The sequence below is a fragment of the Acomys minous genome, assembly GCF_964271855.1.
Source record: "Acomys minous genome assembly, chromosome: 1".
In the NCBI taxonomy this organism is placed as follows: domain Eukaryota; kingdom Metazoa; phylum Chordata; class Mammalia; order Rodentia; family Muridae; genus Acomys; species Acomys minous.
In genome coordinates this window covers 59,047,724-59,068,993 of record NC_140483.1, presented here as the reverse complement: position 1 = coordinate 59,068,993, position 21,270 = coordinate 59,047,724, and the positions used below count along the sequence as shown (strand labels likewise).

The 21,270-nt window shown below is 47.3% G+C and overlaps 1 protein-coding gene across 8 annotated transcripts in view; it reads right to left on the bottom strand.

The window, feature by feature from the left end:
• PFKFB2 (6-phosphofructo-2-kinase/fructose-2,6-biphosphatase 2) overlaps positions 1-21,270 on the bottom strand; it is a 40,015-nt gene that overhangs the window by 15,545 nt on the left and 3,200 nt on the right. For 3 of the 8 annotated variants that reach the window (XM_084778559.1, XM_084778561.1, XM_084778560.1), the window contains exons 2-15: positions 20,175-20,297; positions 13,885-14,010; positions 13,365-13,461; positions 12,910-12,976; positions 12,702-12,776; positions 12,282-12,338; positions 11,220-11,344; positions 7,986-8,193; positions 7,458-7,604; positions 6,517-6,621; positions 5,706-5,835; positions 4,931-4,993; positions 4,454-4,518; positions 3,225-3,929 (exon numbers count right to left, since the gene is read on the bottom strand). In XM_084778559.1, coding sequence (XP_084634685.1) covers positions 3,729-3,929; positions 4,454-4,518; positions 4,931-4,993; positions 5,706-5,835; positions 6,517-6,621; positions 7,458-7,604; positions 7,986-8,193; positions 11,220-11,344; positions 12,282-12,338; positions 12,702-12,776; positions 12,910-12,976; positions 13,365-13,461; positions 13,885-14,010; positions 20,175-20,277 — 1,569 coding nt within the window. In that variant the 5' untranslated portion in view covers positions 20,278-20,297 and the 3' untranslated portion in view covers positions 3,225-3,728. Of the gene's footprint in view, positions 1-3,073; positions 3,143-3,224; positions 3,930-4,453; positions 4,519-4,930; positions 4,994-5,705; positions 5,836-6,516; positions 6,622-7,457; positions 7,605-7,985; positions 8,194-11,219; positions 11,345-12,281; positions 12,339-12,701; positions 12,777-12,909; positions 12,977-13,364; positions 13,462-13,884; positions 14,011-20,090; positions 20,298-20,973; positions 20,996-21,270 lie in introns of those variants that run through there. The other 5 variants (XR_014778512.1, XM_084778564.1, XM_084778565.1 and 2 more) reach the window with 4 other exon arrangements.

The following is a 21,270-nucleotide window of genomic DNA, read 5'->3' as shown; positions in this document are numbered from 1 at the left end:
CTGCATGCTAGGCAAGTACTCTACCACTGAGCTGTATCGCTAGTACCTCTCCCATTATTCTTCAGGGTTTCATCTCCCATTCAGCTGTGAGGTTACAAATAAATAAATAAATAAATAAAATATCTTTTCTTCCCTGCTTTATAAAGGCGGATTCAAGTCTTCCATCTATTTTTCCCATGAGACAGCTGGAAGCTTCAATACAGGGTATTCTAGAAGTCACCTTCTCTTTGTAGGGCTTGTGATACATAGACAGAAGCACAGCAAGGCAAGTAAGTAATGAGAGGAAAGGGAAAAACAGATGAGAAGTGCCACTTCCCAAACTCTGGAAGAAGAGCACCTTCCACTCTGTGCTCCTGCTCCTCCACTCAGCTCCTCTGAAGGACTGTGCTCTAAGAGCTGAAGGATGCTGAGACTCCTGCTGCTTTTCAGCTCCAGCTCTGCTCCTTGTTATCTGGGATGACAAGAAGACTTCCCCAGCTCGTGCTGCAGGGGAAGTGAATTAGCATAGAGCCCACCAGACAGGAAAGCAGCACACTGACTCAGAATGGCCGCCCAGTGAGCCGCTCCTAAAGATGGCACTTACAACAGGCCAGCCCAAGGCCACGTGCTCAGAAAAGTCTCCTCTTCCAGCCTAGCTCCTTAGTAGTTGGGTCAATGTCCTTCCTCCCTGCACTCAGGAGCTCTGAATCAGGAAGGGCGGAATGCCAGTTTGTACTAGGTTGCCAATAACTAGGCAGCACACAAGGCAAGTGTGAGAAAGTGCCAGACAGAGCAAGCAGACCTCACTCATCGTCACACTGTGAGGAAAGGATATGCCAAGGCCTGGGATCTCACAACCACAGAACGAGAAAGCGGTCAGAAGATGAGCTATACACTACTCCAGCGTCTGCTCCAAACTCTTCTAGACAGTTTGATTCCTTTGCAAATTCATTCATCAGCTACACCTCTGTCTTTTTAAAGGGTATTTTTAGTACTTCACACATGAGTACTATACAGCCCTCCTGCTCCCCTCTAGCCCCTCCAAAGTTTCCCACGCTCTCTCAAGGCCATAATCCCGCCTTCCAGTTGCTGTGGCATGCAAAGACATACATACACATGTGTATATAAAGACATCCACTCCAGATGGCTGCTGAGAGAGGGAGACTCGGGCTTCTCCAGGAGTAAGCCCTCTGATAGGCTGTCCAAGCTCAGTGGTCGGCCCTAAACACATTACATGCCTGGCCTCTTAAAGGTTGACTTCTTGTTATTGTTTTTTGTTTGTTTGTTTGTTTGTAATCTCCAGACAAGGAAATCAAATTTTTGTTTTTGTTTTTTGTCTTTTTGCATGTGTTTTCTATATCAAGCCCAGAGCCCACAAACAAAGGCAAACAGGGCAGTGCACACTGCCTGACAGGAATCCGCCAGGTACTTTGTCTTGGATGAGTCTCAGGAAGCCAGGCAGCCGCTACATGGGCTAGAGAGGTAACGGGTTCAAGACCAGACGTCAGGAGCCTGTGATGATGAACCAGCGCTCAGGTTCTATCTCAGCACACCTTCACCTTCTTCACATTTCCCACGTGGGTACCAGCATATATGTTGAAGTCAGTACTTAGTTACATACCCCCCTTGCAGTGCCTAGGGTAAGAACAGGACTAGAACCTAAAACACTGTTCTAACGAAAGGCCTGCCTTTGAAGGGGATACTTCAGTCAAAACAGTGCTCTGCCCCAGCATCTAACTCCAAAGAATTGTCTTTTCAGAACCAAGAACTCAGAATTTCCAGTCAGATACATACTTAGCCTAAGATGCCAATAGACTGATATTTTTCTATCCAGCGTCATAAAGTGGGATTTAAAAAAAAGATTTAATATACATAAATTATATATTATATATAATATTAATTATATATTATATATGTATACACACACACACACACACACACACACACACACACACACACACACACACGTATATATGTATTTGAGCTACATATGTGCAAGTACCTGGGGAGTCCAGAAGAGGGCATCAGATCTCCTGGAGCTGAAGTTACAGGCTCTAACAGTTTATAGAAGTAAGCCACTCGGCAGGACTGCCAGGGAACAAGCTCTGGGCCTCTGGGAAAGCAGCATGTGCTCTTAATGACTAGAACCTCTCTGCTGCTCCTCAAGTGGGCTTCTTAACCCGACACTGACTCTTAGTGGACTGATCACTAAGGATGTCATTTAAACACCCAAGTATCTAGACCCCGATCCCAAAGATTTTGAAGCAGTCCTCAGCCTGACTCAAGGGCACCCAGGGATGTTTGTATTTCAAAAGGTCTACAGCACAATGGAATGTTTCCTGAGAACAGTGAGAAAGCTTTCTATCACAAGACACAGCCTCACAGAAAGTCGCTAACTCTCACTCAGCAGTTGGACCACGTGACAAACAGAGACAAACCTGTCTCTTCTGAAAACCTCATGAGACCTTTATAAATGTCCCTTAGAAAAGTGTACGTGAGCAGACTGGTACTGTGCTCAGCAGCAGAGTGCTCTCTCAGCAAGCATGAGGCCCTGGGCCAGCACAGAGAATCCCTTTAAGCAAGCAATAGATACATATAAACTTTCCAGAGCCAATCCCCCGGAACTTCTTGGAATAGTAAGATAGCTTCTAATATAGACAAGACGTCCCAATGAGAGAGGTTAAATTGATCATCAAAACTTTTTTCATGATCAAAAAATAATTTTCCATGTGAAAACTTAGCTTTAGGAACTTATTCCAAAAAGTACTGGCAAACGATGAGGAGTTTTACTGGACTTACTGCCTGCAGAAATTCGGGGCTCAATGGAGGATCCTGGTGTGTTTAAACAGCCCAAAGGTCATGGGCTTCAGGAAAGTTCCTGGAATGGCAGAGACACTGAGAGCCACAGGACAAAGCGTCTGAACAGTGGGTTTTAAAGAACTAGACTTCACCTACCCCCAGCCCCACTCCATGGCCAGCAGAGGACTGCCTGGCTCCTCAGGTTAGGAACACAAACCAAAACGTGCCACATTCTCAGAGCCAGCGCAACAAAAACTTAGGGTTATTTCTCATAAAAAGAGGCAAGAGCTCTCACCCTATGTCCATTTGCAAACTCCAGGGCTTTCTGTAGAGGTTCTGTGGCCTGGGCTGATCCTTGAAGGACCTGGCTGGAGAGGAAAGGGAGAAGAGAAGGGACAAGCCTCTCCCAGTGCAGATGCAGACCCGCTTGCAGACAGCACCAACGGTGCATAGATCCTATCCACAGTCCCTTATTTTAAGACATTGCAATGCCATGCGTCACACCAGACAAGAAAAGAGAAGCTATATACTATAAGTTAGGTAAGGACTGTAAAGACAGATTAAAAAAACACAGGTGAAGGGCAAATGGATTTGTATTTCTCCCTCTATTCAGCACTCCCTCCCAACACACACACACACACACACACACACATGTCACAGAGACATTAGTGGGTTCAGATATGAGGAAGCAGGAGACCAAGTCTCTGACTCATGCTTGGCTCCTCTTCCTTCAGACCACCCCATCCAGGGACCTGTCCTAAAAGACCCAACTTGCCATCTTGCCCCTGGGTGAGGTGTTTACACTAGAGAACGGCTAAAGCTCTCTGCACATGCAGGAGCTCATATCCCATGTTCAGATTAATGTTGGAACAGGAGTGGGGTAAAGTTAACCGACTTCTTGGTTGATTAGTGGCAAGGGCAAGAGGCCAAAGCTGGAGGGAAACACACAGTTACAGCACCGGAATGCTGACTTGGGTCTTCGGCTGGTCCGCCCCTTCTTGCATGTCCAGGGTGCGGAGAGGGCTGAGGGGCTTGAGGGGCCGGCTCCCAACACTGTAATTTCTTGGACGCCTTATTGTGTTCGAACTGGACAGAGGCGTAAAGCTGTTCCTTCTCATCCTTACAGGGGTTTGGTTCTTGGGGAAGTTGTGCTGATTGGAAATGGAGGGACACCACATACATGAAAGCCATACCAAAACCTTACCCAGAGGGATCAAACAACAGTCATGAGTGTAACTGCTCTCCCTCCTGTTCCTCTGCACACAGGACTACACATGGCACAGTCTGGGCTCCTAGCCCCAGAGGAATAAAAGGGTCATCACAGGGGAAGATCTCTGGGCATCACGTTGACCATACAGGTTGCCAAGAACAGACCATGGAGTGACCTGCATCTGCTAACAGGGCCCCCTCACCCTCTCTGTAAACGGAGGCTTCCCCAGGGATGCAGCCAAACCCTTTCTACATTGAACTCAGTTCCCAGCTGCTAACTTTCAAGGTTAGAGTCATGAAAGAGGTCCTCATTTAAAGGACTAAAAAGTCCCTCATCTCTGCTTCTTGGAAGTAAGGAGCCTGTGCAGGCCATGAACTCTGGATTTGTTTTTCTTTGTGCATAAAAGAAACCCAAGTCTCTTGATGCCACAGATTCAAAGATTCAGGATGACCAGAAAATACTTACAGTTGGCTTGTCACGATGAGTGTCCACAGCCTCCACATTCAGTTTAATTGTTTCCACTTTGCAACCTGACAAAAACCGGAAAGCAAAGTCCTCAGCCCCAGGCATGGTGGCTTACCCTGTAACGCCAGAACTTGGAGGCTGAAGCTGGTGAACTTCATGAGTTCCACACTAGCTGGAGTTCCAGGCTAGACCTAGCTACTATGAGACCCTCATCTCAAAAACAAAACAAAATAAAACCAACCAACAAAGTGGGGTGGGTTAGAAGGAGCCAGGAGGAAGAGAGAAAAGTCACCAAGAGGAAGCTCAAAAGAACAGTCTTCAGTCTCGGCCTGGCGGAGCACACGCTGAGCAGATGTGTACCCCCAGGCACACATGCATATGCCCTTCTCAAGCAGAAGCAACCAATGCAGCAGCATCCCCGAGTCACCAGCGACTGTCCTCAGTCCCCACCTCTCACCAGCTCATGCTCATAGTTACCGTAGGCCACAGGGGTAAGTTTGAAGATGGTGTGCAGGGGGCACCTCAAGTATGGCAGCTCATCTGAAAGAAGAAAGACCCGGAAAGGAAAGTCTTAGTGTTACAGAATAAGGTCATTGGAGGAAAAGAGAATTCACGGGGCTCCCGACTGTCACCTAGAGTTGTACAGCTTCTTCCCTAAACTTGGGAAAGCGTCGAGTGCACACATACTACATGGCAAGGGGGAAAATGAGGACAATCAAGATCTGAAGTGTAAGCCAAAAAGGAAGAGCTCTGAAGCCAAGGCCTCCTGGAAAGGAGACTGCGGCCTACCTGAGCACTCTCAAAAGCCAATCAAAGCCTACCAGTCCCCCGAGGACTGGGGACAGATGGGGCCAGAGTAGTACTTACTACTGCTTTGCTAAAACAACTGCTCTGTTCCCAACCCAAGGGGTAAAGATTGTTCTAATAAACTGTCTTCAACAGCTAGGCAGACAAACTGACTATTTAACAGCCCGCCTTGATGCTGCAGTAACGTCAGCTTGAGGCTGGCCTTTCAGGCAGGTCAGGCAGCACTGAGTCAGCCATCCTCCACTGCCAGCCTTTGTGGCAGCAGACTGGAGTGAGCAGTGCTTGCCTGACGGCTGCTGGGAGCTCCACACTGCTGCCTGAAGAATGTACTCTAATATGAGTGAAAGAAAGGGAGAGGCAGTGGTCAGGCATCCTGGTACCACCAAGTCCAGCTGACCCTCTGGATGTGCTTATCCCCTCCCCCACTCCTTCCCTCAAAGGGCACCTGCGCCTTTATCCAAGAAGTAGGCCAGGAGGCAGCGCATGACAGCCTGGTGGGAGATGACGAGGATGTTGCCCTGGCGCTCCAGCTCCATGATGACAGGCTCCAGTCGCTGCACCAGGTCCTGGTATGACTTCGGGGGGAAGTGAGGAGAGCTGGTCAGAGGCCAGGTGCACGCTGGCGGCCACGATGGTGGGCAGAGCGCCAGAGTCAGGCGACTACTCATGGAGGCAGAGTGCCTCTCCATTGCCTAACTGCTCCAACCCTGGTTTCTTAACAATGCCAGATCTTTCTAAAGCAATGTTTAGACCAAAAGCCACAGCTCAAGAAATGCAAGTGTGAATTCAATTTATTTCTCTTCCTCACTGTCATTGACAGGCAGTGTTCCGAACACCAAATAAAAAGAGTTGTGCAGGTCTCCGGAACCTCTGACACTGCACTTATTTCCTTTTGTTACACACACTTCCCTAGGAAGCCATATCAATAAGGACAGTGCCCAAAACCCAGTAAGAAAGTAACTCCTGCCCCTACTTACTTCCTGACTCTGCTTATAGGAACGAAGTACAGGGAATCGAATGACAAAAGGAAGGATGTTCATTCTTCAGCACTCTCAACACAGAAGACACTTTGTCACTGTTCCCAAGAGATCTTAGCCAATTAATAAAATGTACAGCACGGGCTGTCTAAGCTGAAGCCAGCAGCGTGACTACAGGCAGGGCAGCAGATGAGTCCTAAGTCGTCCCTTCTCCTCCCCTCAAGGTCAGTGCCAGCAAAGTGCCAGGCAGCTAGCTACTCCGGGCGAATGAAGCCTCACCTCCCCACCAGGGTATCGGTACAGATACTTCTCTTGATCTCGAAGAGCAAATTCCTCTGGGTACCGTTTCTCAATCTCCGAATATGTCATCTCCTCGCACACGCCCTGCAAAGAGCCAAGCAGCATCGGGCTGTAGGCTGGCCTACACTGTCCCCATGCCAGATGAGGGAGAGGACACTGCAGAAGACCAGCGCCTCACTATGCATTGAGGCCACGTGCTGAGTCCTCCCGTGGACTGTACCCGTCCGTGCCAGGGTGTCAGGGCCTTACAAGGTGCCTGGGCTGGGAGGCACTGTGGAGAGAGGTGGCTTCCCTAGCTTAAGCTGCCACTCTACCCTACCCCTGCAAGGGAGGGCACGGGTCAGGAAGAGCCTGCAGGATAACAGGAACAGGAATCGGAGGAGGGAAGGGAACCGAGGGGAGGAGAAACCTTGTGGGATGGACAAAAGGGCAGAGAGGGATGGAAAGAAAAACATCTAAACTGAGCACGGTGACTCATGTCTGTCATCTCAACATCTGGGACACTGAGGCAGGAAGATCATGAGTTCCAGGCCAAGCCGGGCTACAGTGAGTCTCAGTATCAATGCAACAATAAGGAATGTACATCTGGGCTAAGCAATAAAGAACGCCAAGAGAAATGTGGAGGGGGACTTTCCCAGAACTGCTGGCCAACTGATCAGAGCACATATCACAGATCTGACTGCTCAGGAGGAAGACGCTAAAAAGAGCCCTTGCTAGCCTCACTCTCTCCAAGTGCCAGAGTGGCTCAGTTAAAGTCTGGCTTAGGTCTCACAGCAGGTTCAGGTACTAGAGCAGCCAGGAGGCCCCGATGAATAGTAAGCGCTGAACCGGCAGGTTTCAGAGTCCTCGGTGTCTAGTTGATGATGCTGGCTTTCTAATCGACCTAGGTGATAACGCCTCAATCAGAAACGCCCACTCACAGCATCGATCTCATTTAGGATCTTCCACTGCTCATAGGTCACCCCGAGGGACTCGGCCGTCTGAATTGTTCTCTTCAACTGGCTCGTCCACACTTTGAGGTCTTGGATCTCCTGTTCCTCCAGAAACTTCTTCAGATGCTGAGCAAACTGCGGTTTGGAAATAAAAGCTAAACAAAGAAAATAAACCACACCACACCCACAGTACACACAGAGACTACTAGCCAGGGCCAAAGTATAAACCCAAGAGGAAATGAAATTCAATTAGAGCGCTCTGTGCTCACATCACAAATGGTGCCCAATAACTTCCTGATGGCTGAATGATCTCAGCAGAAAGGGTCTTAGGTGACCCGTACTTTAATCCAGAGCTAGCAACGGTAAGCTGAGAACATCTTTAGCACTTGCCTGGCTACGTGAAACCACAGCCTAAGCCCACACGGGATTTAAGCAGGAGGGATAAAACAGATGACCTCCACCACGCCCTTCTAACTCTTAGGCTTAGGAAACCCCGCCTGCTGACCAACTACTCACCTCCTTCCCTCGCACTGAAAGGCCAGAGTCACCACCAATCTTCCCCAAAAGATTGAAGTCGCTCTCTCCATGCCGGCAAAGGTAGATGGTGCGAGGCTGGACGTGGATATTCATAAGGTAGTAGACGATCTTACTCTGGATATAGTCCTGAACTTTGTTGACTAGAAATCTCTGGCCTACATTTATCACCTTGATGAAAGAAAGATCCCTGGGATAGATAGGGTAGAAAGAAGTTCCATGGTAAGCAAGTCTGGAGCCAGGAGTGAGGCGGGCTGGAGAACAAGGCTACAGCACCAGAACTTAGGAGGCTAAGTGGGAGGCTCTTGAGTCTGACCCTGTCACAAGACAAATGAACAAACAAGTCTAGGGAACATGATTTGTATACTGACTTGTAGAGCCCCATCAGCTCTTCTTTCTCTTTTCTGTCACTGCTACATTTGTGGAACCAAATGCTAAGAGATAGAGTGCATCTCCAAACCAAGATGGCATACAATTTCTTGAACTTCAGCACATACGTACTATCTCCTCAGCGTCCAGCCTGTGTCGTGCAGCATATTTACACATGAAAAACAGAATTCAAGCTTCACAAGAACTAGTCTAAGGGACCTGAAGATTTTGCTAACTCCAAAATTTTGTGAAACATATGGGCCTCTCATGACGTGGTCATGATCTGGACAGAGCACGGCAGCTTCAGGGAAGGAGAGGAAGGGACAAATGACAAGCTGGAAGACTGACTGCTGAGCCCTTGGCCACCTAACCAACATCTCTCAAAGACACTGCTACAAACTATGTGCTTTGTACCCATATGGCTTTTCTTACATTTAAAGTAATAAAAAGCTGAAGTCAAATTAATGATAAAGGAAAACTGGTACAATAAGGTAACTCACCCATGAACCTACCACCAAAGATAAAAAGCTATAAACATGCACACTTATAAACATAAATGATATCCTATAGAATGCTTTTCTACGCAGGACTTAGAGCAAACTGAAGATATGTCCTTATGACATATCTAGGGCAGTGCTTTTCAGCTACTTATTAAGCAAAGGAAATGCTTCTAAATACTTGTGTTTTGGGAACACATTTGAAGAAATAAAAAGTTCAGAACATTAATGAGGTAACTACAATGATTTAACACTATACTTTGCATAGTCTTGATGATGTTTCCATTTTCTGGTCTATAATGCCTTGTCTTCATGACTGTAGCAGTTAAATGCCAAAATGACAGGTGGCTGGTTTTGATTATCAGCTTGATTGGATTAAGAAGTAGCGAGGGCATCAGTGAGGCTCTCCTCTGAGTATGTCTGTGAGAGTGTTTCCACAGAAGACTACGAGGGAGGAGCCTCGCCTGACTGTGGACAGCATCATCCTACGGCCTAGAAGGTAGTGGGGTGACTAAAAAGAGAAAATGGAGCCAGGGATGGTGCCTGTAAGGTCAGCACTTAGGAGGCTGAGGCAGGACCGCCCTGAGCTCAAGGCTATCCTGGGAGACACAGTGAGAATGGGGGAGAGGGTGGAGAGGCCAGGTGAGCACAACTTATGTGCTTCATGAGCGTCTGAGCTGTGAGCAAGCAGCAGCCTCCCCCCACTAGGGAAGAAGCCAGCCCTGCTCATGCTTTCCTTGGCAGGGCCGCCCTAGCAGCTGCACACTAAGCCAGAACAAGCTCCTCCTCCATGAGTACCCTAAGTAGGGTCTATAACACTGTCTCATCAAGATACAGCTGCGTGCCCAGTACTCCCAGCACGACGGAGGAGGAAGCAGGAGGATGAGGAGTTTGAGGTCATCCTCTGTCACATGGTAAGTTAAAAGTCAGCATGGATTCCTTGAAACTCTGTCTCAAAAACTCAAAACACGAAAACAAAACAAAAAAACCCCCACACTATTTCATACGGCAATGCTCCCACAGGTTTCCATGAATATACTCTCTTCAGCATGGACTTAACAGATTACTATGCCCCACACCAGGAAATCAATCTCTATGCTATGCCGCAATGCCAGGAGACATTACCAGTCATGATGGCTGACACTCAGCAGGCATTTCTCTTTGAGTCAGGGTCCCTGAGTTTATATGATATATGTGTATTGAAATACATATTATATACAATCTTTTAAAATTGATGAAAACTGATGACACATCTCCAAGGGATATCCTACAGCACTCAAGTTCTGATTTGCTAAAGCTGGACAGAGATTCTTAACTAGAGATGATTTGGGTCCCTAAGAGACATTTGGTAATGTCTGAAAACATTTCAGTTATCATGGCTTGGAGGTGTTCCTGGCACCTAGTAGACAGGGACCAGGAGGCTGCTAAACAAAGTAGAATACACAGAGCAGTCCTTACAATGAAAGATTCTACAGTTAAAAATGTCAGTAATGCTTAGACGGAAAGCCTTGCTCCGGAGCAGTGGGCCTCAACCTCCCTAATGCTGCAGCCCCTTAATGCAGGTCCTCATATGGCTGGGTGACCCCCAACCATAAAACTATTTTCAATGCTACTTCATAACTGTAAATTTGGCTGCTGTTATGATTTATAATCTAATATGCAGGATATCTGATATGCAATCCCTGTGAAAGAGTCATTCAACTCCCAAAGGGTATGTGACCCAGAGATTGAGAATGGCTGCTCTAGAGTACAGAGAGAAAAACAGATAGTAGGGTCCAGGGACACTTACAGCCCACATCTGTGCTGGCTAGTATCATGTCAACCCAACATGAGCTAAAGTCATCTGAGAGGAGGAACCTCAATTGAGAAAATGTCTCCATAAAATCAAGCTGAAAGGAAGCATGTAGCACATTTTCTTAACTAATGATTGATTGGGTAGGTTCCAGCCCATTGTGGGTGGTGCCATCCCTGGGCGGGTGGTCCCTGGCTCTCTAAGAAAGCAGGATAAGCCATGAGAAGAAAGCCAGTAAGTAGCACCCTCAGTGAGCTCTGTACCAGCTCCTGCCTCCAGGTTCCTGCCCTGTTTGAGTTCCCGTCCTGACTTCCTTCAGTGATGAACAGCGATATGGAAGTATAAGCCAAATCATCCCTTTCCTCCCCAACTTGCTTTTGGTCATGGTGTTTCATCACAGTAATAGCGACCCTGACTAAGACAGAATCACAGTAACAACCTTGTTCCATGAAATGACATAAATATCATAGGTTTAGATTACCAGAAAGAATTCAAGGCCAACAGAGAGAAGACACTTTCCCTCCTGCCTCCGCCCTCAGACCATAGTGTTAGCCTTACTTATCATAGCTGTCTGGGTCAAGGGGCTGGTAAGTGACTTTGTAGCACTCAATTCTCTTCAGGAAGTCCTCCATCACATTCTCCCTATTCCTTTCGGGGTAGTCAGGGCTTGACACCTTTACCTCCTGAAATCACAGAACACAAGGGCCTGGTCAGAGTTCTGTTCTAAGCAGCCCTCTTACAAATAGCCACTTCTAAAACACAGGAAAAGAAGTCTATAAAGACAGCTTTTCACCAGAGCACTGGCATCCTCCATTCACTCAACACTCCCATCCGGTCCTGTGACCCTGGCAGCCAAGAAAGGGAAGACAACTGGGGAGTCATGTGCCTGCCTTTGGCCAAAGGACAGAGGGAGCTACGCAGCTGATGCTTCTTCCGAGCCCTGAGTCCTTTAAGTATTTGCCCCTGGACACAGAATGGGTTCTAACCTCCCCCTCCCCTTGCTACTTAGAATAGCATAAGTGACCCAGTATCTGACTCAGGAATCACTTCCTCTTCCTCAAATAAGGTAAGTACAGTTCCTATGATGTGAAGGCACCTCTAGGGGAGATCCAGAGATGCCTGCTTGGCACACAAGACACCACCTATCCAATGAGTACTGTCTGCTGCTGAGCATTGAAGAGCAATACTCAATGCTGATCACAGCATTAGACAACTACTGACTAAATGGCCTTCTTATGAGGTGATGAACAGAAAAAGTTCTAATCTGGCGTAATATTTAAGTCTCAGTGCCAGGTAGTATCAGAACGCAAGACCAGGACTCCCCCAGTCTAAGCTGTTCTGCAGCCAGCAACTCATTTTTCGTGTATTCCTCAGAGGCCCAGGCTCTTTCCCCAAGGGAAGAGGATAAAGGTACAAAATGCTCTCAGAGAAAGAAGATGTCTATGATGCTAAGCACATGTGTTTCCTTCCTTCACTGCCCAGAGTCAACATGTGAGAGAGAGCGCGTGCGCGCATAAACACACACACACACACACACACACACACACACACACACACACACACAAAGGGACAGAGACAGGCAGACAGATACTGACTAAAGGTGATAGGGATGACACTCACCAGAATATTGGCAGCAATGACATCAGGATCATCACAGACAGACTCCACAAAGAATACCTGGCCATGGAGAGAAGGCATGACAAGCACGGCAGAAATGCCAGGCTGTTACCTACACATGCTCACCCACTCCGCCCAGCTTCCACATCGTCAGGGTTTTCTTCCTAAAGTGGCCTGCAGGGCCTCTCCATTTAAAAACAGACCTTCCCAGAGGCCCTAGCCCTCAAACATACAGGCTAAATAAAGGTCAGAGAAAGGATCTGAAAGAAGGCACTCATGGATTAGGCGTACGCCCCAAGGACAAGATCTGATATCCAAATCGTGGGCGCACCAGAGCCAACCATCCTCCATTCCCAACTCTGCAGCCCGGCTCCCCACCTCCACTCATCCTCCTTCCTCCAGCAGAGAGAGAGCCAGGCCCACCTTGAAGGCATTCTGCTGGGCAAAGTTCAAAATCATGTCCCTCCTCTCCCGAGTGGTGTTGGTGGCGTCAAACACCTAGGCAGAAAGCACACAAAGCAAATGAGTCAGAAGAGATCAATGAGATGCCCCCCAAGGGTGACTCCAGGTGGGGCTGAGTGGCCAGGATGCTGGAAGACAGAGACGAAGAAGGGGAGCAGGCAAGGCTTACCGCAATCTGCCCACCCTCTTCAGTCAAATAGGACTTGACATCTTCCAGGGCCACCAGAGCACACTGTCTGCCGTGAGAACAGAGGAACTCAGTGAGAAGAGCTAAGATCAAAGGAGGCCAGAGACAAACATGGCGGCAGGAGTCACTTCCCACTGATTTCTTTCTGGGTCTAATGTTTCCTCTAACAAAACCTTTCAAGTTTCCCACGGACGTTCACACACCATCCTACAAACTTCCTCCCTGACCAATTCACAGGCCTTCTGCTTCTTGAGGCATCACAGAACAGCATCTTCTAGAGTTTTGTCTGCTACCCACTGATCTCTCCATCTAATAACTTCCTTTAAAATCCCCCTACGACACGTTCTGAGAAAAACGGGACCCTAACACATTCAGTCTCACAACTGCCTAAAAACAGTTGACTTAGGTCAGGCCTTTAAAAAAAAAAAAAGACTCACCTGCGGATCTTCATAGCCTCTTCATTGTCATGTCGGAAGAAGTCATAAGACATGTAGGACCTGACTGCTTCACGCCGATATACCCCAAGATTAAACACTGCAGCAAAAACAATACGATGGCCCCACTAAAGGAGATTTCTTGGCCTAAGAGAGTGGCCAGTAGGGCGGAAAAAGCACCATGTATGTTGGAAACAATATCAAATTAAGAAGAGTTAGGTTTAAGTCCCGACTTACAAGCAGAACTTAGGCAAGTTTGCAGCTGAGTTTCTCCTACCACAGCTCCTGTTCCATTCGAGCACCATCAAGGCCCGATAATATGACTCATGTGCCAAGGCTTTTGAAATACCATATTCAGATTCAATTCTGAATGCTCCCATCGAAGGCATTCTATCAAAACTAGGATGATCTGCCAGGGCCTAGAGGAGAGAAGCCTAGGGACCTTGATGCTAGGAAGACTAAGTCTCTTAGATACATGGGGTCCCAGAACTAATCAACTCCACTCCCAAGGAAATGTACTTACCTTTGGTGGGTACTCCAATCCAGTTGAGGTAACGAGTTAGTTTCTTGGACACATACGTTTTACCCCGGGCTGGCAAACCAATCATAACAATGAGAGTTGGGGAGTTGGTCATGTAGGAAGCCCATGCTAAAAGAAAATGGAACAGGTAAAGAAAGCTAAATGACTACACGTCTCATGAGGTTCATGTACTAGATGAGGAACTTCATAGTCATCAACGCACACAGTCCTCATAAACCTATAGGGCGAAAGTCCAGGGAGGGCGAGAAGGCACACCGAGGCTTTATTTGGCATGTCCTCTTGAAGCAGTCAAAGGTCATGCAGACTTCCATAAGGTACGCACACCAAGGCACTCCTTTCTCAAGTCTTCAGAGAAGTTCCCAGGATGGAAAGAAGTAGTCGTAACGATTAGGAAAAGAGAGAGAAAGCCTGCTAACACGGCAGCTGTGATTCTGTCCACCCCGAATCCCACGTCGTTTCTTCCCTGGTCCCACCCATGCTCCAGAGCTTCAGACAAGACTTTGATGGCCTCTGAAAAAGAATCCTGCCTCAAGCTATCCTGGCCCTGACACGCAAGTCATCAACTCCTCCTTCACTTTAATTTCTAAACCACAGTGATGTCTGGTGAGCAAAGCCTGCAGGATAAAGGTTTGAATAGACTCTATAAAGGCTCGGGGATCAAGCACAAGGGCATGAAGGCCTCCCTGCCTCAACAGCTCATCTAAGACAAGATGACTGGTGCTTACCTTTCCACAACTAATTTCAGGAACATTCGTTTACAAGTCTAAGTTTCACTGGGTTGGCGGGCTTAGAGAACTAGTGACTTGCACAACACAAATTAGGTCCAGCGGAGGCCTAGAATCCAACCCATACTTCCCAGACAATTGTTCTCCACAACAAGAGGCCTCACAGAACTGGGTCCTTCCTGCCCATGCTGCCACAGAGCAGAGGTGGAAAAAGACCTGCATTTGTGCCTGACCAACCCCTTTCTTGAAGCCAAGATCAAAGCTGAGGCTATCAGGGAGAACTCAGGCTGCAGGCTCTCTCCATGGAGAAAGACTACACAGAGACAAGAAAAGGAAGAAAGAAAAAGAAGAAAAAAAAAACATTTTGACCAGCATCCTTTTCCAAAAGGGACCCTAAAAACATGTGTCACCTCATGGTGAAGATGCCACTCTGAGGTTAAGCATCTCTGCAGCTGCAGTGAGGCTGCTCTCACTATGCCAGAAACTAAGGCACCAGGGCTCTTGCGCACTACTAAGGATCTGCAGCCTTAAAACACAGGAAATCATTATAATGTCTTGTGCTGCTGCTGAGATACCTTCTTCTTTGCAGGGATCATGGGAAGAAATATCCTAAAAGGGAGATGTGGCCCACCACAATTTGGGAGGAGAAAGGGTCCCACCTAAAAGAAACTGATTAAAAACTTCTTTAAAGCTTATAGCTCATAATCTACCAGCCTGCTCCTAGCTTTGAAGAAGCACACTTCGGTCTCTTGAGGGTGTTGGTTTCACTTTGCTAAATAAACTTGTTTGTGCACTCTACTAAATGTTTCTTGGTTGAATTATTTCCTTCAAAAAGAACTAAGAGACTGCATACCAAGAGTCCAACCCCTGTTACATAGGGGAAATTGCTGACTCTGGACAGGAGCTCCCTCAAGACAGGCATGGAGCAGCATAAGCGGCTTTCCTCTCTCTCCAAACAAGGAGCTCAGAGATGAGTCAACAACACCACACAGCCTCTGTGGCATCAGGCCCTTAGCACTGACCCCGAGCAGGCAAGCAGCCCTGCCTGGTATCAGGCTGGAGCAGTGAACCCCGAGGCCTTACGTCCTCCTCCAGCCCAATGCTCACTGCTCAGGATGAGTGATGATTTAGCTCGTTAGCCGCACTTAGGAGCCTCTCTGTCCACATGTTCCAGCTCATTAGGCACTTCCACCAAAGGTGCTGTTTCCCTCCCGGAAGTTTAGAAAGGAAGCCTGCTTAGGAGCTGCTCTTAGAGAAAGCAGGGAGTGTGTGCTCTGTGCTCATCACTGGCCACAGAAAGCTAAGAACAAAAGAAAACACAGGGTTGTGCACAGGGACTCCATATTCCTACTCTTCAGAGTGCTCGCGTGAGACACACACACACACACACACACACACACACACACACACACACACACCTGCTATAGCCAAAGCTTTTCATTTTCTGGGGAAAAAAAAAAGAAAAGAAAAGAAAACTAAATAACTCCTCCTCTCTTAAACTGCCACACTGGTAAAACTAGGAAGAGTGTTTCCTATATGTTAAAAGAGCAAAAGCACCACCTAAGTTTGATTGGAAAACAGTTCACACTGACCTAGGACAGAGTGACAAGCATCTCTTTAGCAATGGAAAACTGTCTCAACCCTGAAACTCTTTCGTCTTCTTTATGCAAAGTTAAACTTGCTTTATCCAGCTTCGACTCATTTTCTCTTTATAAGCATGCTTAGACACAATGAGAGCTTGACAGTTTCTTTCATATAAACGCAAAACTAAATCCCAGAGAAAGTAAGAGCTTGGCCCACAGGACCACAAAATAAAGTCAAGGTCAGGTTCTTGACTACACTACTGATCTCATGACTGCCTATTCAGCCTTATCTACTGGTCCTTGGCCGTCACATTAACACCTGACAGAAGGTTCTCCATGCTTATCTGGGAGGACAGCAAAGAGTAATGGTGCTCTCCTGGCCAAGGACTTTTTCCATTATCCACACTGAATAGGCTCAGTATTTTGAATTATATAACTCATAATGAATATATCATTAATGTTGTCTAAATTTTGTTCATTAAAAGTGGCAAAGATTGTCTTCTGCGGTTTGACTGGTAAGCGTGAAGTAGAAGCTCCTAGAACTAGTCCCACTCACTGGGAAACGTATGGCTTTATTAAGCAGAGCAGCTCCAGTCAGATACCCGAGCTCCACCAAATAACTATCTTCAGGCACCGAACAGTCAAAGACCACATTTATAGAATGGCTCTATCATGTTCCTTTTCCTTTCAATAAGAGAAGCCAGAGATAGGAGCATATAAAGAATAAATGTGTTCACTGAGACGTTCTTTATGACAGTGAAGTTACAACTATTGGTTGAGAGTCACACAGTATACCAAGGTAAATCTGGCTTTATCAATATATATATATATATAATAAAGAGTCAAAATAGAGTAAATTCTTAAAAAGCAAATGGCTACAGAACAGAGTATGTGTATCACGTGTGTACCTATGTTTGTTAATGGGATACACCAGAATTAAACACATGAAAGAATGGAATCTAGCAGAGACAGGAGAGACTGAGGGGATTTACTTTCCATGTTTTCTTCTTACATTATTAGTTTTTCTAAACATGGACTGCTTTTATATTTAGGGGAAAATACATTTGTCTTCTCCAGTTCTACTCAAAATATTTTAAAAATAAATAAAACAAAAGGCAATAAAGAAAAAAAAAGCGCTTAATAAGGAAAGCATATAGAACCCTTCCTTCCTGCTCTCAGACACCCCTGAAGCCAGTCACCTGGGCACCTTAAAAGTACCCGAGCCAGCACTTCTACAACCCCGGCCCTGGAACAGCTCAAGTCCCAGAAAGGCTCCTTTCAAGGTTTTTGGCTCCCTATAGTCATCTTTTCACCTGAAATGAAGCCCAGTCACTCCCCAGACCCAGACTTAGCAAGCAGGTATAATGAGCAGCAAGGCGACAGCAGCTGAGCTATAAATAAAGCAGCCCCAGGCAAGCCAGGGAGGCTATGACAAGATACCTTCCCCACACAATGCAAAGCAGGTGAGCCTGGGTTAGCAACTTAAAAAAAAAAAATACCTGACCTACAGTGAGAGTCTTTAAAAAGGACACGGCAGCGAAACAGACTAGGTGCCTCTGCGTCTACTCTCATTAGCAGGCTGGACCAGAAGTAGACATCTACAAGAACCAAACTGCCAGGTCTCTGCACGCAGCAGAGGGAAAATAAACTAGTACTCTCCTAAGGATCTCACAATCTCGGTCCAGCCATGAGGTAAGAAAGGCTGGGGACATAAAAGACAACTCAGGAGCCCTTCAGTTGGGTAGAAAAAGCAGTTTTAAAAGAGTAGAAATTAGACAAAAAGAAAAAAACAACAAAACAAAACAAAACCCCGAGAGCCTGAAGCAGGGGACATAAAGAGATCGAGGATAACGCTGTTATCAAAAGCCCTGGAGGCAGAGGAGCTGTAAAGGGCTGTGGAGGGCAGGCAGGGGCGGCTAGCTGAGAGCAAGGCAGAGATAGACGGACTGACCACATGAACTAGCTCTTTCTACAGTCCACTCCCGTCCCTCTCTGAGGTCTTCTGGACGACATATCTTAGTACCAGGAGCACATTCCCTTTAAGAGAGGCACGCTGGATCAGAACATCTGTCAAACAGTCTGTACTGAAAAAAATAATTCTTTACAGTGCTCTTAAGTTAGGCGCTGGCAGCAGAATGTAATTCTACTTATACGGAATGTTTCCAAAGTAAATATAAAAAGCAGTCACTTATGAAAAATGCCGCACAGAAGCGATGCCCAACAGTCATCTGAGAACTTGTCTGTGTGTACTTATCCTCGTATCTTCCCTGGGAGAATGATTTACTCCGTTGTGAAGTCTAGTGAGTCTCCACCTTACAGCGGAGCAGACTAAGTTCAGAGCGGCGGTGTACAACTGTAATCTAAGCACGCTGGATCCAAGGCAAGAAAACCACAAGTTTAATGCAGATCTGGGCTACGGAGTGGGACACCATCACAGGAAAGGAGGAGGGAAGGAGGGAAGGGGGGAGAAGGGCACAGAGAGGGGAGGCTCGCCTCTTTAGAGAGTAAACTGAGGAAGACAGAGGTTAAGCAAATTGCTCACGGGTGCATAGCTAGAAAACAGCGAAGCCACTGTCCACACCCAGGTAGTCTGACTGAAGGGACTATAATTAAGCACCATGCTGCACGGTTTGCTCACAAGACAGTTCACCCTGGGGACCAGCTTCCAGGCCTGACAAGGAAAGGAAAGCCTAAGCATAGATGTGTGCCAAGCTCACCATTATGAGTGCATTTATGCAGCATATGCCTCCTGGATGCCAGATAAGAGTGTGAAAGCAACAGGAGCTTGACCCCGTGAGGGAGCCTCTGCACACGGGGCAGTGCCCGGCCTCCGGCTAACTACCTCCTTCCACACACTGCTAGGCAGAAGCACTTCTTGCTAAAGTGAGAACTGACTGGAAGGGTGCCAAAAGAGGTGAATTCCACAAGGAAGACCTTAAAGAAGAGTGCTAAAACACTCCGAGGCTTCCAGAAACATCCGAGGACCAATGGCCCAGACTTTGAGGTACCTCTACAGCCTTGCTTAGGAATATAAAGTTAAGGGGACAGGAATGATGCTTCATTCTCTTGCCACCGTTTCTGCTGTCTCCGTACATTAAAATGCTTGTGTGAACAAAACTGCCAAACACAAGGCTAACCCTGTAAGAACTTAAGTTGCCCAAGACACTGTGAGTCACATGTCAGAGCTCACTCCCCTCAGGGACTGGAGGAACAGGACAAGGCCTGGCTGTCACCTGCAACTTCTGTTTTTTTGGGGGGGGGGTTGTTTTTGTTTTTGAGACAAGGTCTCAAATAGCCCAGGCTTACTCTGAACTGAGGATATGCAGCTGAGCACAGCCTTGAACTCCTCCTCATCCTCCTCCCTCTAGCTCACCGAGGCTTGGATTATGGGTGTGTACCCACCATACCTTGCTTCTGCCTTCATGTATGGCTTCTATACGCAATTAATGTCACCTTTCTAGGATGTAGTCCAAGAGATAAAGGGAAACTGAGAGAGTGACAGCCCCCAGGTAACCCTGTACCTTGGCACTCTGTCACCCTAGGATGCTCCAGTTCCCACCGTCAGGGAAGTGCTCCCATATCCTCAAAGAACGCAGTAAGAAACTCCGGGCCACACAGCAGCAGTCAAGCCCCCAGAGACACATTTCCCTAAGCCTACTTGTTTGAGACAGGCAGCTGCTGCCTCTGGTAGACTGTGTTTTAACTCCTATGTCATGTCAGGCACAGTGGCACACATCTGTCCCGGGGAGGTTAAAACAGGAGAATTGTGTGAGACAGGTGGCAGGCAGTCTGGGTTACCTAGCAAGTACCCAGCAAGCCCTGGGGCTCTGTAGTAAGACCCAGGCACGTTAAGTTGCCATGCCCAAGAATGAGTACTCACTGAAGCAAAGAGTCTAGGATACAAACACATTCCCAGGGCAAGCATCCCTGGAGGAAGCAGTATTCACTCTTGACCAGAACTCACAGCAGTTCTTTCCTGCCTTGCGAGGGTTCGACGTGTGGGGTTTAGAGCTGCTGCCACCGCTGCCGCTTCTGGGCTCTGTGGAAGATTCATTATTGCCAGACATGGTAGTTCTTCAGGAGGCACCTGGGAAAAGAGAGAGACTAAAACACCAGGAAGGGAAGGAAGATGTCCCTAAAAACAATCCAGAGGATCTGAACCCCTACCCAAACTCAGCTTCAGCCTCTTCCCCCCATTTCACAGACACTTGCTCTTGGCTAAGTCACATCCCCTCTCTCTGTAGGCTCCCCGCCTACAGAGCTGCACTCCAGCTTTGCAGGTATTTGGTGACCTGGCTTGCAGGCATGTGTCTCAAATTCAGCAAGCCCTCCAATAAGCTCAATAAAGCAAACTTTATCTTCATCTTATTTTCCAGAACTGACCAAGATAACAGACCAAAGTGGGCTTGTTCAAGTGTCCTACCGTCCCATTCTAGGGTTTTTTGTTTTGTTTCGTTTTTGTTGTTTTTGATTCTAGTTTTAAGACTACGGTCAGAAAAGTGGTGGCAGTCAGAAGAGAGATGGAGGTGGGAACAGAGCAAGTGTACCGTCAGGAAAGCAATTTCAATACAAAGGTAAAACTCAGTCTTAAAGAGAAAAAAAATATGAGACTGGGAATTGGTGAAAGGGACAGGGGCAGAAGCAGGTTCTCTGAAGGACGAACTGTAACCGGGCTGGGACATCCTTACTTAGCTTGTTCTCCTCCTCCCTCTCCTATCCATCCCCTGGGGCTCAGCGGAAGTAAATGACTTACTCAATGTTACCTGAAAAATAAGCCTTGGGTCCTAGTATCAACTAAGCTGGGAGGGACCGGGGCTCACTTCTCACACCCAGATATCAAAGACAAAAGGTTCTATTTAAAAAAAAAACTTGCACTGCTCCTCGCCTGACAGAACAAATCCTTCAGTCCTCAGACACCAGCTGCGGCTCAGAGTCCTTGAAGATCTGCACGCCCCGGAGTGCCAAGGGTGCTACACTTCCCGAATGGACGAAGCACCACCGCTCGGCACCTTAACCGCGCCCACGCAGCACCCCAGTCCCCCGTCCAGACGCTTCGAGAC